A 12,654-nucleotide genomic window follows, 5' to 3' on the forward strand; every position below is an offset into this window, starting at 1 on the left:
CCGCGGCCATTGTGCATGCATGTGCTGCACATCCACCTGCCAATGCGCCAGCTACTGCCTGGCATGCCTCCCCGGCCCTCTCTTTCCCCGGCACACTCCAGCAGGCCTCGGATTCGAGAAGACGGTCGGACTGGTCGGTGACAGTGAGAGCTCAGTGAACCGGTACTAGGGACTGTGCAGGTCCACTTCTCCAGTCCGACGTCTCATCCAGAGACTCCCAAACTCGGTAGAACAGCCGCTATACTAGGTCTCGACCGTGCCAGACTCTGAATGGTGTTCCCAGCCCAAGCCGGGCCTGTTCGGGAGGGCAACGAACCGTTCGGCACCCAGCCCAAGGTGTGTGTGTGCTGTGAGGCTGGAGCTGTGTTGCGTGCCACCTCACCTTCCCTCTGTGCGGGCCCTCGTACAGCACACGCTAGATACCAGGTGCCCAGGTGACATTGCGGCAATCCCGGCCGCTGCCAGTTTCCCACCCTAACACCCCTGGTGACACCCCTGGTGACACCCCTGGGGGCGACGAGCCATCTCACAGATCCAGGCCCCACATGGGCATAGCCCACCCTAGGCTTCTTTCGACCGTAGTGGACCGGAATGTCCCACCCCTCTGGGAACGGCCTTCCGAAGTCCCCGCGTCGAAGATCGAACGGCACCAGAATGCGACCCCGGCTAATGTCTAACCGGCCAAGGGTTCCCGAACACCTTTGCCCTACCCAAGATCTTTCCGCATCGCGAACCACACTCGTGCTCTCCTCCTCCATTGGCCCCGCGGAATATTTGGCTTTTGCTTTCTTTTATTCCGAGGGTTTGATGCCAGACAAACCCTCGTTAAGGTTCCAGCCCGGGGCTGAGCAGTGACGCTTCGTTTACCTGGCACATCATGCAAGGGCGCCTGCGACCGTTGCAGGCGAGGCCATTCAGCGATGGGCGGACGGGCTGCAGGCCAGTGAAAAGATGAGAGGTCGGCCTTGCATCATCCACTGCGTCGCCAAGAAGCAATGTCAGCCCATCGGGCCTGTGAGCGTTCTGCACCTTCCCAACCATAACTTCAGCCACCTCTTGCTTATCAGGAGGCCAATGTCTTGATCTGTGACACATCCGAGCGAGTCTCGCCTCCAGCGGTGCCAGCTGGCCGACGAAGCCCCTTCCTAATCTGTGTCCCTATGGTTCGGTTGTTGCTGAAAGTTTCGTAAGACCCAATGACGGACGCTGCTTTTTTTTCCCAACGTCTTGACATCACGTCCAATGATATCTACTGTCACCCTTTTAAACTCCGAACCAGGTTTCCATCAGGGCTGCGCTTTGACACCGAGGCTTACCTCATACCGGCTCACCTTTCAACTCATGTGCTCAATGTCTGGAGGAATCTTCACGTGAGATTGCATCGGCTCCTATTCCTCTATCAGCTGAAGAGTGGCATCCGGAAAGACGCGTTGCAGTCTCAATACATCAACACGGATGAGCAATTACCCGTAGTGGTGTTTCGTTACACGTGAGAACTTGCATCTCCAACTTCGTTGCTGTTCCCTACAAAAGCACTCCAGTATGCCTGTACGTTGTTTAGGTTCGTCTGAAGGAACATTCCTTGGGTTCTTCCGGTCGGGCATCCGAGGCTGCGCCTGCTGAGCCCTCCCAGTGAATTTTGTGGACGATACGAGCTTTACTTGGGGGTTTTCTTGTCTTGTTGTCTTTTTGTAACGCTGCATGTTTCTTTCAGGGAGCATGATATATTTCAAAAATCCCGTAATAGCGGGCAGATGCGTACGATAAATATTTCTCCCCGGCTTGTGACCAAGCTGAGTCAAAATCACCAACCTGGGTCGCAACTGCTCCAGCACTCGTTGGCAACTTGTGCGAAAAAATACTGCTGTCCCAAGATGCATTTGGTCATGGCATTTCGTACAAGATATGACTACTTGTCGAGCATGCCACGAGTTATTTGCCGACGAGGGCTCGAAACTGCCACAAGACAGGCCAGGACTTGCCCGTCTATTCCGGTGGGGTCAAGTCGCCGAAGCGCGCGGGCTACCCTTCCGGGCCAGCCTTGTCAGCTGTTGATACCATGGAGCAGTGCCAATGACTTTCTAACTTTCAGAAATACGCTACACTAGGCTGACTTGCCGGACTTTCTATTTCGGTCCGGTGACGTGAATCGTATGATCCTTTGGCACGTCAATCACCACTAAACCTTCAAGAAGGACAAAGCCATGATCGCGCGCCTCTTATCGAGAATTGCCTGGGTTTGTCGCATTAGGCCGTTTGGTTGACCGAAAGAGCGGCTGACTGACTCGGGCCCTGAACCACTATTCCCGGTGTGAGACTGATTTGTATTCCTTGCGGCTGATGAGTAACAGGAAGCAAACCCCTCAGCCTGGCCTGAAACTAGGACTGAGAAAGTGAACAAAACAATCAAGAAATGATGCTCGTGGGGAAACGGGACATCATACGCTTTCGGCCCCACAAATTTGTTTCCCATTTTTTGGCTCTTTCGGCGCGTGTGCCGCCCGTGTAGTATTGAAAATGATCAGACTTCATGCTGACTCTGCATAGATGGCAAGACTGCCGGCATGAAAGCAACTGGAAGCCACGGAGTCACACTGTACCAGCTTGACTTGTGGGGAACTCGTGTCAACCAGAAAAAAGTTCCGTCGGCTGGGTATTGTCCAATGATCTATCTATCCGTTTATCCTTCTATTCCTGCTGTCTATAACATTCCTGGCTCTGTGGTGACGCACACTCTCGGACCAGTATTGTGAAGATGCTTGCAATGCACAGAACAGCCGGCTGAGGCCACTGTCCACGCGCCGAAATGGACTGGGCTGAGCACGGCCGTACGTAGCTGCCATCCCAGGCAGTATTGACGTGTATATGGCCGCCATCAAGAGGCCGCACTCGCCGCCGCCGCCGCCGCCTCCTCCTTCTCGAGCACGTGCTTCAAGAATCCAGTCAACGGGGCAACCCATTCTTTCCTCACCGGTACATGGTGGCCTCCAGGGTGCACAAAGACCTCGGGCTCGACGCAGAGGTCCGCGAGCGCCCTACACCTCTGCTCCTCGACCACGGTGTCCAGGCTGCCGAAGAAGTGGCACGTCGGGGTCTTGATGCGCCCCTCGTACAGCCATCCGAGCCCCGCCCCGGGCCGCGCGATGAAGCCAGAGTACAGGACGCAGAACCTCAGCGGCCTGCCGCCGTTGGCCTCGCGCAGCCGCTGCACCCACGCCCGCTGCTCCGGGTCCTCGGGCAGCGCGCGGTCGGGCTCCATCGCGGCTGCGACGAGCGCGGCGACCGCTGCGCCCTGGCTGAATGCGAGCACGCCGTCGACGCCCCCGGCCTCCTCGATGGCGTCGGCGATGGAGCGCATGCCCAGCCCGAAGCCGCGGTAGGGACCGGCCTCCTCGTCGTGATAAAACCAGCCGAAGGTCTCGGGGATCTCCTCGCCCTCGGCGCCCTCGCGGGGCTGGAAGCCCGGAATGTCCGAGGGCTGTAGCCGTTGTGGGCCGGTCGGGTAGATTCGCGACGCGTTCACGTCGGGCAGGGCCTTGGCTATCAGCTTGGACATGGCGCCGGTTTTGGACCGGAAGAGAGGGCCGGTCTGGGCATAGCCTTTGAGTGAAGAGTCAGCAAGTTGAACATCGTCACGGCTGAGGACGGAAGGGAGATGTACCATGTAGCATGAGTATCTTCAACTCCTTCTTCTCCACAGGCTTATCTGTGGCATTCTTGCCGCCGCCGGCCGGCTGCTTGGTTGCGTTTGCAGACATGGTGAAACACCGGGTGATATGGCTACGCGATGGATGCAGACAAGTATGCAGATTAGGAAATTTGAACTCGCGGAATACTCGCATGAATTCTGGAGGGACTAATCCGCACACATCATTCGAGGCTGACTCAGAGGAGTGGAATTAGAGTACTCGTTGGTTAAGTACCGGCCCAGAATAGTCGTGCACGGACCGCTGAAACAGTCCCATCACACCCATCGCCGGCGACGTCGGGGGTATTGTGCACCAGTTACGACACCTGTATGTATACCTTGGAGGGAAAAACATGTTGATAGACTCTTATGTACGGTTGCCTAATTCAGGAATACCCTGACTGGCCAAGGTGGCCGGCCACGTGCAGCTCCCGAGATGAGATGTGTAGGGCAGCGGTGACAAGAACGGAATTTCATGGACAATATCATACGATAATTGCTATCCCGAGTGCTCCGACAAGTGGACCACCTTGTGGAGTCTTGAGTTATAAATTCAAAGCTGGAAGCCGGGCTTTTCATCCTAACAGCTGATAGAGCCGGGAAATACTGTGTCCACCATGTCCTGGGTTGTGTCGGACATGATAACAGTCGGGCTCAAGTGCTTGCCATGTTTGAGTATCGCTATTGTATTTGTCTTGAAAACTGAATTCCAGAGCCAGTGCTCTGCTTGCGAATATTCATTACGGTTCAGTGTTCATGCGCTTCACCTGGGATGAATTCGTTGAACAGCTTGGATTTTCTTTCGAGGCCACGTTGTTTCTATTGACGAAAGCATGGAACGGCATTTGCATTCACGTGTGGTCACTGGCACAGCCTGTTAAGCCATCAAAATATGCAGAATGGCTTTCCTACTCGATTTCATATGGATTCATTATTCACTCCATGCTCAACTTAAAAGACGCGAAGAAATATGCAATTCTCTATAAGACGTGCGAAGTCTGAAGCACGTTTTAGTAATTTTGCCAAGTTACTACAGACTTGAAGAATACTTAGTCAAATCTTAATCCAGATATAGATGGCTTCCAGGACCGCCCAAGAGTGATACACTTTTGATCCTATTTGAGCTTTGTATTGTATAATGTTCATGTACGAATTTCCTACTCGACTTCCCCGGTCTCTTGTGATTGATGAGCGTGCCTCACTCCCGGAATACCGGAAAAGGTCCTCATCATGCGCTCAGTCTCGGAAGTTGTCTTGAAGGGTTATGGACCATGGGAGTGCAAGACGAATCACAAGGAAATTTCATTTCGAAAATAGAAGGGAATTTGGTTTTCACCCGCAGGCCACTGGCGGATTGTTATGTAACAAGTCAGAAAACCTGCACCAGCAACAGAAGTCTTAAGTCTCAAAACGTTGCACACAATCGAGTACTTGGCAGTTCATACGACAGAAAAGGCCGACTTTTATTTCCAATCCATCGTCTCGCGCTCAGCTCTTGACATCAGGGTTTAGTTTGAGCAAGTATTACCACTTCTGGGTTCTTGCCCAACCGTAATGACCTCGCTCTAATAATTCCCGCCTAACCCATTTCTACCCAAGCAGTCTACAATAATGGCATTAGCCCCCAAATGTCATAATACATTATCCATAACCAGACTGCCGATTATTCTGCAGAACCTAGAGTATTGGCAGTACACTTCAGTTCATGGTCTTTAGTATGGCTTGGTTGGAGCTTGGGACTTGAGGACATTGAACTTTAGTGATAGAACAGAGAACATTCTATATCTAGAGAGGACTATCCAATAGTAGATGCGATATATGGGAGCTGTCTGACACATACAGAATGTGGCCTGAGTCTAACTAGACTCAATAGTGTCGTGGAATTCAAATGGGCTTTAAACCTTCTAAGTTGAACCTGTCGAGCAAACACCTACGCATAATAACATCATTGGGCAAAAAAAGAAGCGCGCAAAAGTGTTCTTTTCCTCAGATTTGAAGGTGGCAAAGCAGAAAGCTCAGAATATCACTTGATATTGGTAAATAAAGTGTAAATGCAGTCATTTACATGCACGAATGTGTACTACTTAGTGCTCCATGCGAGTTGGGTGGCAGCATTACAATTGGATGACAAGAAAAAAAAATGTTACAGCATTGCTGCCACACATTGTTCACTGCGAATCGAAGTACTCAGTCAGCCACTGGTGGCTACGGGGAGGAGTACACTTCCGGGCTCTGGCCAACACAAGAGCCTGAACACTCGTCAGAATGCCAAGACTAGTCAGGGGCGCTGACAGCTCCTCAAGAATGTCAACAAACTCCGACGGCAAGACGCACCGGTGCTGGAGCAGACCCCTAGCAAAGACGCCAATCGCTGGGGACGGATACCCTTTGCCACCAGGCTGGACCCTGTTGAAATCCAGTATCTTGACCGAGGGCCAGGAACAACGTCGTCTGAAGAAGGCGACATTCCCGATGTGGCAATCAATGTGCTGCATGGGTACTGTGAGGGACGTCTCCAGGTACAACACAGCCTCAATGAGGCTGGCAAGGACGTTATAGAGAAACTGAGCCGGGAGGACAAATGTGGGCCTGCGAGCAGTGTTCAAACCTCTGACGTGCGCAACGAGGTCTTTGAGAGTACCTCCATCGGCTTTTTCCATCACGAGCAGGAGTTTTGGGCACGTTTTGTACCCCGCCACGATTTCGTCACCTAGGCTGTCAATGTACCGGATTATGTTCGGGTGATTCTTGCCCACTCGCCTTAGGATGTTGACCTCCTCAGCCGTTGTTTGCTTGATGACCACATGCTCTGATTCATTGCGGTACTCGTGAACATTGGGGCTTGAGATTGTGGACACGAAGACATGCTTTCCTCCATTGCTGTGTACTGTCTGCGGAGGTATCGGCATAGTTGTTGGTCGTCTAGCTGCCGGTATGTCTATTTGAGATACTAGAATCGTGGCGCACGGGATATCTTGACCTTTCTAAGGATCTCTGAGAGAGCTGTTCTGCAGGTTCAGGCTTTACACACTGAGCGGCGAAGCACATCTACAACTAGTAAATCATCATTCGAGGGCTTTTGAAGTATTACTGGCCAGGAATACCCACAACAATGGTCATTGTATCAGCCCTTAGTTGACCACAAGGGCTGGCTTTGTATCAACACATGACCTGACAACAACAAGTTTCTTCCAGGACCACAGGTACAACACCCTATCCTTAGGCATGCGAGGAACAATGAAATCGTTCGCCATTTGGTTAAGCAGAATCAACTAATCCTCCGGGGCCGAGTACATCTCAGATCGATATGTACTGATCTGCGTCATTGTCATATTCAATGTCCTCAAGGCGACCATTGTGGAGCCAACACGATCGCAAAAACACCACCATGTAGGTGGAGGCCATGGGATTCAGACATTTCCAATCATAATTGTCATCACTTTTTCGCTCGGTGCGAGTCAGTAGGCTCGTACGGATCCAAACCCGGGGGACAAAGTCTCGAAGCAGGTTGGCTGGCTCTGTGACTCGAGTAGATTATCATTGTGTAACTAAGCATGGGCTGACGTAGCATCCGCTCTACAGTCTCAGTGTATCGATCAAGATGAAGTGGGAAGAAGAGAAGATCTTGTAAGCCGGCTTGAATAGAAGGATAGAGGTCTCATGGTGGAAGAGTATCATGCGCTCATTACAGTGAGGAAGAGATGTATGCATCATTAACTGACAGTAGCAGACAAGGATTGTTCAAGAGTGAGCACAGTGTTTCTCATCTAGGCGTCAATGCCTTGAAAGGGTATCATTCTATGTATTCGGCAGTATAGATCGATCAAAGCTGAGCAATAAGCCAGGTGACGCAGAGCAAACAAAAGCCATAACCTGGTGATATATGGGTATGGGCACGTTGCATGTCAACCCAACCATTCGAGCACCAAAACCCCCATTGACACGTTTCCAAATTCATTCCCTCACACCGCACGATTCCCGCTCAGCCCCAACGGATTCTTGACCGTAGTCATCTTCGCGCCCCTGGCACCGCTCTTGTCCTTGATCTGGTTGCCAAAGTCACCAACCCGGCCACCGACGGCCCTGCCGCTGCCGTCGACATACTTCCCTGCCGCCCCGACCTGCCTCCCCGCGTAGTTAGCGTAGCTCTCCATCTGGCGGCTGACGCTCCTGCCTACGCTCTGCATGTACGTGCCCGCGGCCGTCGACCCGTTGGTCGCGGACTTGCCGGCGGTCTTGCCCGAGCCGCTGACGCTCCGCGCGACGCCGTCGACCCGGCGGCCGGCCGCAGATGCGCTGTACTGGATGGCCTTGCCATTGCTGTTGACGTAGTTGCCCACTGTGTCGCCTGCTGACCCGATCCCGTTGCGGATCTGGCGCTGGATTGAGGGGATGAGGCCCTCGTTAGGCATTTTGGTGAGGAGAAGGGTAGTATACGGTGGGAACAGCCTGGTATTTTGAGGTATGTAGATCAAGCAAACCCAGTGAATGAGGTAGTCTTGATGAATTCAGTGTCTGGTATCAAATCAGCCACAAACTTGGGGCTGAACTGCTCTCATGAACGTCTAGGTGAGAGTGTGGCGAAAAAACAGGGTCTTGGGAATATGACGTACCCTCCCAACCAGCCACGTACTCTCCGATTGGACATGTATACATATTACACGCAGAATTAGTGCAGCTACAGTGAACTAGTCCACAGTCGATGTTGACACAATGTTGTTGCACATGATCATCTGGTCGTTGTATTCCACCGTCGGCGCCGACCTTGTGTTGGTGAATACGAGCCCGCAGCAGCAGCAACAGTGCGATTGAATTTTGGAGACCTAACAAGCGCATCTCTGCCCAATAGTGATCGTGCGACCTGCTGGTAAACAGAGGTTTCATCGCCTTTGCTGGTGCATGCAATCTGTGCATCAGCAAGGACTTGGACTTGGACTCGTCACACGGCAAGCACGGTCCACGAGAGTGCAGCAGAAGGTCTCATGGAATTGGCCAGGCGACAATTTTGGTTGCGGTGTCTTCAAGAGATCTTGAACGGTGGTAGCCGCGAGGTCTCAGAGGGTGTGGCCGTCTTAGTTGCGAATCACGAGTTCTCGACACCAAGTCGGTAACGTCGCTCTGATGTCCTCGTTTCGACACGAGTATGGGTACTGTCGGCCCTGTATACCAGTGACCTCTGGAGTTGGGCCGCTGCAGGGCTTGAGTGATTTATCAAGCCCAATAGGGAACCCGATGTGTTGTGGATCCGGATCATGCGACTGTCCCAGCCCGTTAGAAAAGCCCTCGTGTGCTGTGACCTCAAGGGGTTCGGTCTGGGCTCTGAGGCGTTTCTTCGCGGTCGATCTCCATCTGGTCTCTCGCTCGGTCCTCGTCGTCCCTATCATCTGAATCCGACCTGCTCCTCCTATCATCATCCTCTTCACGTCCGTTTGCCATCTCCTCGTCTTCGTCTTCCTCGAGCAAGTCCTCCAGGTCTCCCAAGGGGCTGACCCTGGGCTCCAGCTCGTCCAGGTCTTCTAGAAGATCTCGGCTGGGCATCTTCAAGAGACTCGTGCCGCAAACACGTTCTTTTATCAGCAGGTCGTCCACGAATTCGTCAATATATGTCAAGCTCGTGCCGGCCCTGCCTTTGCGCCTTAGTTTCCTCTTGTCCTCAAGGTATGGCTCCAGCACTAGGTAGACGTCCTTCGCCCGCCTTGTCAACCGGATGTAGAAAGCAGCCAGTGCCCTCAAGTACTTGAACTTCTCCCCGCCGTACTCCAGGTATTCTTTCAGTATGTCGTCCCCTGGGGCCAGCTGCAGCAGCTTGAATGCGAGACACAGGAACGGCGTCGGCTTTTGTGTCGAGCCGTACGTTCCTCCGATGAAGTACACGTGGTCTACCACCCGGTTGACAATGTCGGCCTCGTTGACACCGAAGCACTGCTCCTTGAAGAAGTAGCTGTCGACGATTCGCTCTCGCACTGCCTTCTCCATCACGTTGGCCGGGTTCAGCCCGTTTGGGGTCAGGTGGATATCGCCGCCGCGCTCGTCGAGGAAGCGCCGCTCGTCGGCGCGGTGCGTTCGTTCGGCCATTATGTTCTAGAAGGAGGAAGGTTTCGTCTTTCGGTGAAAGATGTGCTTCGCGAACGGCTCGTGTATTGGCCTGGTGGATCAGACCGATGTTGCTCTTCGAGATTTCCCAGGTAGGACTGTGCGCTGGCCCTGTCGCAGGGTTGGTTCGGTCGTGCGTTTGATCACAGGAGCGGACCTCGAAGGTCTGGACGGGTCAAGGTCGGTTGGATGGCGGGAGATTTGCTTCCCCGGACTTTCAGATGCAAAATGTTGGAGCTTTTGCAGACGCGGGGGCTCCACAAGCGGCAGGGTGGGTGGGATGACGGCAGGTACGCGGGTACGGAGACAAGGATGTCGTGCAGGATGACGCTTATCGATAGCGTTGCCCCGTTTTGGTTTGTTTTCCTGCTGCCCGTTCGGGAAGGTTGGGCGCAACAAACCGGCTTCCCGGTGGCTGGAATGGGTACAAAGTACATAGAGCCTGTGCTCTGCCGTCTCGAGTCCGTTTCTGGGTTGGCTCATGTCTCTCCATCGACAAAATCAACCTCGACATCTTAAATTAGACTACATTGTTCAGTCAACATGGTGCTTCTCACATCGTCACAAGTGTCTGTTGCACTCTCCTCACTTATAGGCATGTCTCCCAGCCCCCTCCCCCACCCAAGCTTGCTGCTCACGTCACGGTCAGTCGACCTCAGACTAACAGCACAACAGTCATCTCATGTACCACGGCTCTCTTCCTCAGCGGCTACGTGATCCAGCAACGCACAGTGGGACATCTTCGTGCCGCAATAAGGCCAAATCCTTCGCCCCAGATATACCTCCCCGACCGGTTTAGGCAGGACACCACCGAGCTCGCGGACGGGACAATTGTCGTGTTGGATGAGTACAACCGGCCCACCAGGCAGCGAATTGCTATTCCTGGGGAACCGGGTGGCCAGAACCGCGCTGTGCATGAGAGCGAGAATGGCGAGGCGGCTGTTGAAGTGAAGGAGACCCCGGCAGAGTCATTGGGCGAGCAGCAGCAACAAAGGGTACTGGCGATCGAGGAGCTACGGCAGGAGACAGAAAACGCAGAGAGCCAGGAGCAACACCAAGCACAACAGCAGCCACCGGTGGAGACGAAGCCACAGGCGGCTCCGTGGGAGGTGAGGGCTGAGGGCGAGCAGACACCCAGTGACAGCAACGAGCACCCGGGCGATGACACGAAGAAGCCCGTCAGCAGGGCGGAGAGGAGGCGGCTGATCAAGGAGGAGATTATGAGGCTGTCACAGGCTGATGAACCTGTGTATTATCAGCGCCGACTGTGGTAACCTGTTTATGACCGCGGTGGTACTCTAGTCATGGAGACACGGCTAGAGCTTGGAGTTGGCCGGGCTGCTGAATAGCCTGAGGGGAGTAGCCAGCATTTGAGAGAGCTGGCATTTTCCGTTTACTTTATATAGCCCGTCTTTTTTACAGCAGTCAAGGCAAATCACATAACGATGAACACGATCAAGTGTACCTGAGGCCAAGTTGCTTCAAATTCAGTCTGTCTGATATTCGCATCTATGCCCACAACAGTCTTGAGTCTCATGAGGAGTCTTCAATCCCTACTCCCTGTTCTGCTCCAACCGACAACTACGGACCACCGTACTGTCGCTGAATGCACGCTTGATTCCACCGCCTCCCGCAGCGCCATATAAAATCACCATGCAGTCCAAAACACCAGTCCAGCCGTTGTTCATCACGGCTCCGATTCATCAAGGACGATCTCGGCTTGCAATAAGCTCCTGGGGCGCCCTTCGGCCCCAAAACTTTTCCCCGGCCCTTTGATCCCAAAATGAGCCAGCCCCCCCCATACGCCGTTGGTTTCTATGATTTTGGTTGTTGACGATCAACTTTATGTGTACTTGTTGTCGCTGTGCTTGTGTGAAACGTATATAATGTGGTGATCCTCATTATCTGTGTCGCGAGGAGTCCACCCGGATGGACCTGGACGACCCATCGTGGCTGCGGTGGTGGTGTTTCCTCGGTGCCTCAACGGCCGAGCTGCTCTTTCGGTACTTGTCCTCGGGCAGGATGCCATCTGTGAGGGACGCACCGCTCTTCAGAGCCAGGCAGAGCTTGCATCGGTCGCCGAAGCGGTTGACAACATTGTGGCAGTTGACGGAGCCCTGGACGAAAGATGTCAGTCTCGATCCTCGCAGAATTGGCAACGCCGGGTCCAATGATGGAACTTACGTAGTAGTTGGCACAGTATGAAGACATTTTGAGTTGATTAAGTGGTATTAGAGACCTCGAGTGCGGATATTCAGATCAACTGAACGCAAGGCGGGTTGAAGAGGTAGAATCGAGAGGACAAAGACGAGATACAAGGCGAGGTGGCCAAAGGTTGAAGAGCTGGTAGGTGAAGAGGGCTCTGGTCGACGAAAACGTTCAATGATCGGGAACTTGTGGTTGAGCAGTTTGTGTTGTCTTGGGACAGAGACAAAGGGTGGAGGGAAAGTGGAAAAGATCAACCAGCGACGCTTTATAATTCTCTCGAGTCGAGCTATAGAGATATGGTGGTAGCAAGGCATGGCCACTCAGAGCTTAGTGACCGGGTAGTCCAAGACAGCTCGACAAAGCAAACAACTCGCAAATCATGTTCGAAACCCCGAGCTTAAGCTTCGTCCCCTGCCGGCCCCCTGGCGAGCCTGGGGTGACCCGTCTTTAGCAGGACGCACGCAAGAGGTTTATCTTGATATTTGACTTTTGCTTTTTTTGCAGCTTCGTATCTTCCCCATACCATTTCCGCCCAACGGTTACAACGGGGGCGCGGCAGACAGAGACACCCGCCCTCAGACCCTCATCTCGTCCTCATGCTGGTGCATGCTGGTGCATGCTGGTGCATGCTGGTGCTGCAGCTACGACGCTGGCTCGCGGCGGCT

General features: G+C 53.4%; 6 protein-coding genes across 6 annotated transcripts; 1 reads left to right on the forward strand and 5 right to left on the reverse strand.

The window, feature by feature from the left end:
- Positions 1-2,875: 2,875 nt before the first annotated feature.
- Positions 2,876-3,758, reverse strand: INS49_001768 (uncharacterized protein; the record flags this gene model as incomplete). Its single annotated transcript, XM_043162589.1, has 2 exons — positions 2,876-3,600; positions 3,662-3,758. 2 exons carry the CDS (start codon positions 3,756-3,758, stop codon positions 2,876-2,878), a joined length of 822 nt encoding a protein of 273 aa, XP_043031095.1.
- A 2,098-nt stretch (positions 3,759-5,856) lies between these two features.
- On the reverse strand, positions 5,857-6,597 carry INS49_001769 (uncharacterized protein; the record flags this gene model as incomplete). Its single annotated transcript, XM_043162590.1, has 1 exon — positions 5,857-6,597. One exon carries the CDS (start codon positions 6,595-6,597, stop codon positions 5,857-5,859), a length of 741 nt encoding a protein of 246 aa, XP_043031096.1.
- Positions 6,598-7,650: 1,053 nt separating this feature from the next.
- INS49_001770 (uncharacterized protein) lies at positions 7,651-8,100 on the reverse strand (the record flags this gene model as incomplete). The annotated part of the gene is made up of 1 exon (XM_043162591.1): positions 7,651-8,100. One exon carries the CDS (start codon positions 8,098-8,100, stop codon positions 7,651-7,653), a length of 450 nt encoding a protein of 149 aa, XP_043031097.1.
- Positions 8,101-8,986: 886 nt separating this feature from the next.
- Positions 8,987-9,763, reverse strand: INS49_001771 (uncharacterized protein; the record flags this gene model as incomplete). Its single annotated transcript, XM_043162592.1, has 1 exon — positions 8,987-9,763. One exon carries the CDS (start codon positions 9,761-9,763, stop codon positions 8,987-8,989), a length of 777 nt encoding a protein of 258 aa, XP_043031098.1.
- Positions 9,764-9,849: 86 nt separating this feature from the next.
- Positions 9,850-11,055, forward strand: INS49_001772 (uncharacterized protein; the record flags this gene model as incomplete). The annotated part of the gene is made up of 3 exons (XM_043162593.1): positions 9,850-9,873; positions 9,931-9,961; positions 10,457-11,055. The coding sequence occupies 3 exons, from the start codon at positions 9,850-9,852 to the stop codon at positions 11,053-11,055; spliced, it is 654 nt and encodes a 217-aa protein (XP_043031099.1).
- Positions 11,056-11,682: 627 nt separating this feature from the next.
- INS49_001773 (uncharacterized protein) lies at positions 11,683-11,992 on the reverse strand (the record flags this gene model as incomplete). The annotated part of the gene is made up of 2 exons (XM_043162594.1): positions 11,683-11,898; positions 11,966-11,992. The coding sequence occupies 2 exons, from the start codon at positions 11,990-11,992 to the stop codon at positions 11,683-11,685; spliced, it is 243 nt and encodes an 80-aa protein (XP_043031100.1).
- Between the last annotated feature and the right edge of the window lie 662 nt (positions 11,993-12,654).

The sequence above is a fragment of the Diaporthe citri genome (genome assembly GCF_014595645.1).
Source record: "Diaporthe citri strain NFHF-8-4 chromosome Unknown scaffold_1, whole genome shotgun sequence".
Classification (NCBI taxonomy): Eukaryota; Fungi; Ascomycota; class Sordariomycetes; order Diaporthales; family Diaporthaceae; genus Diaporthe; species Diaporthe citri.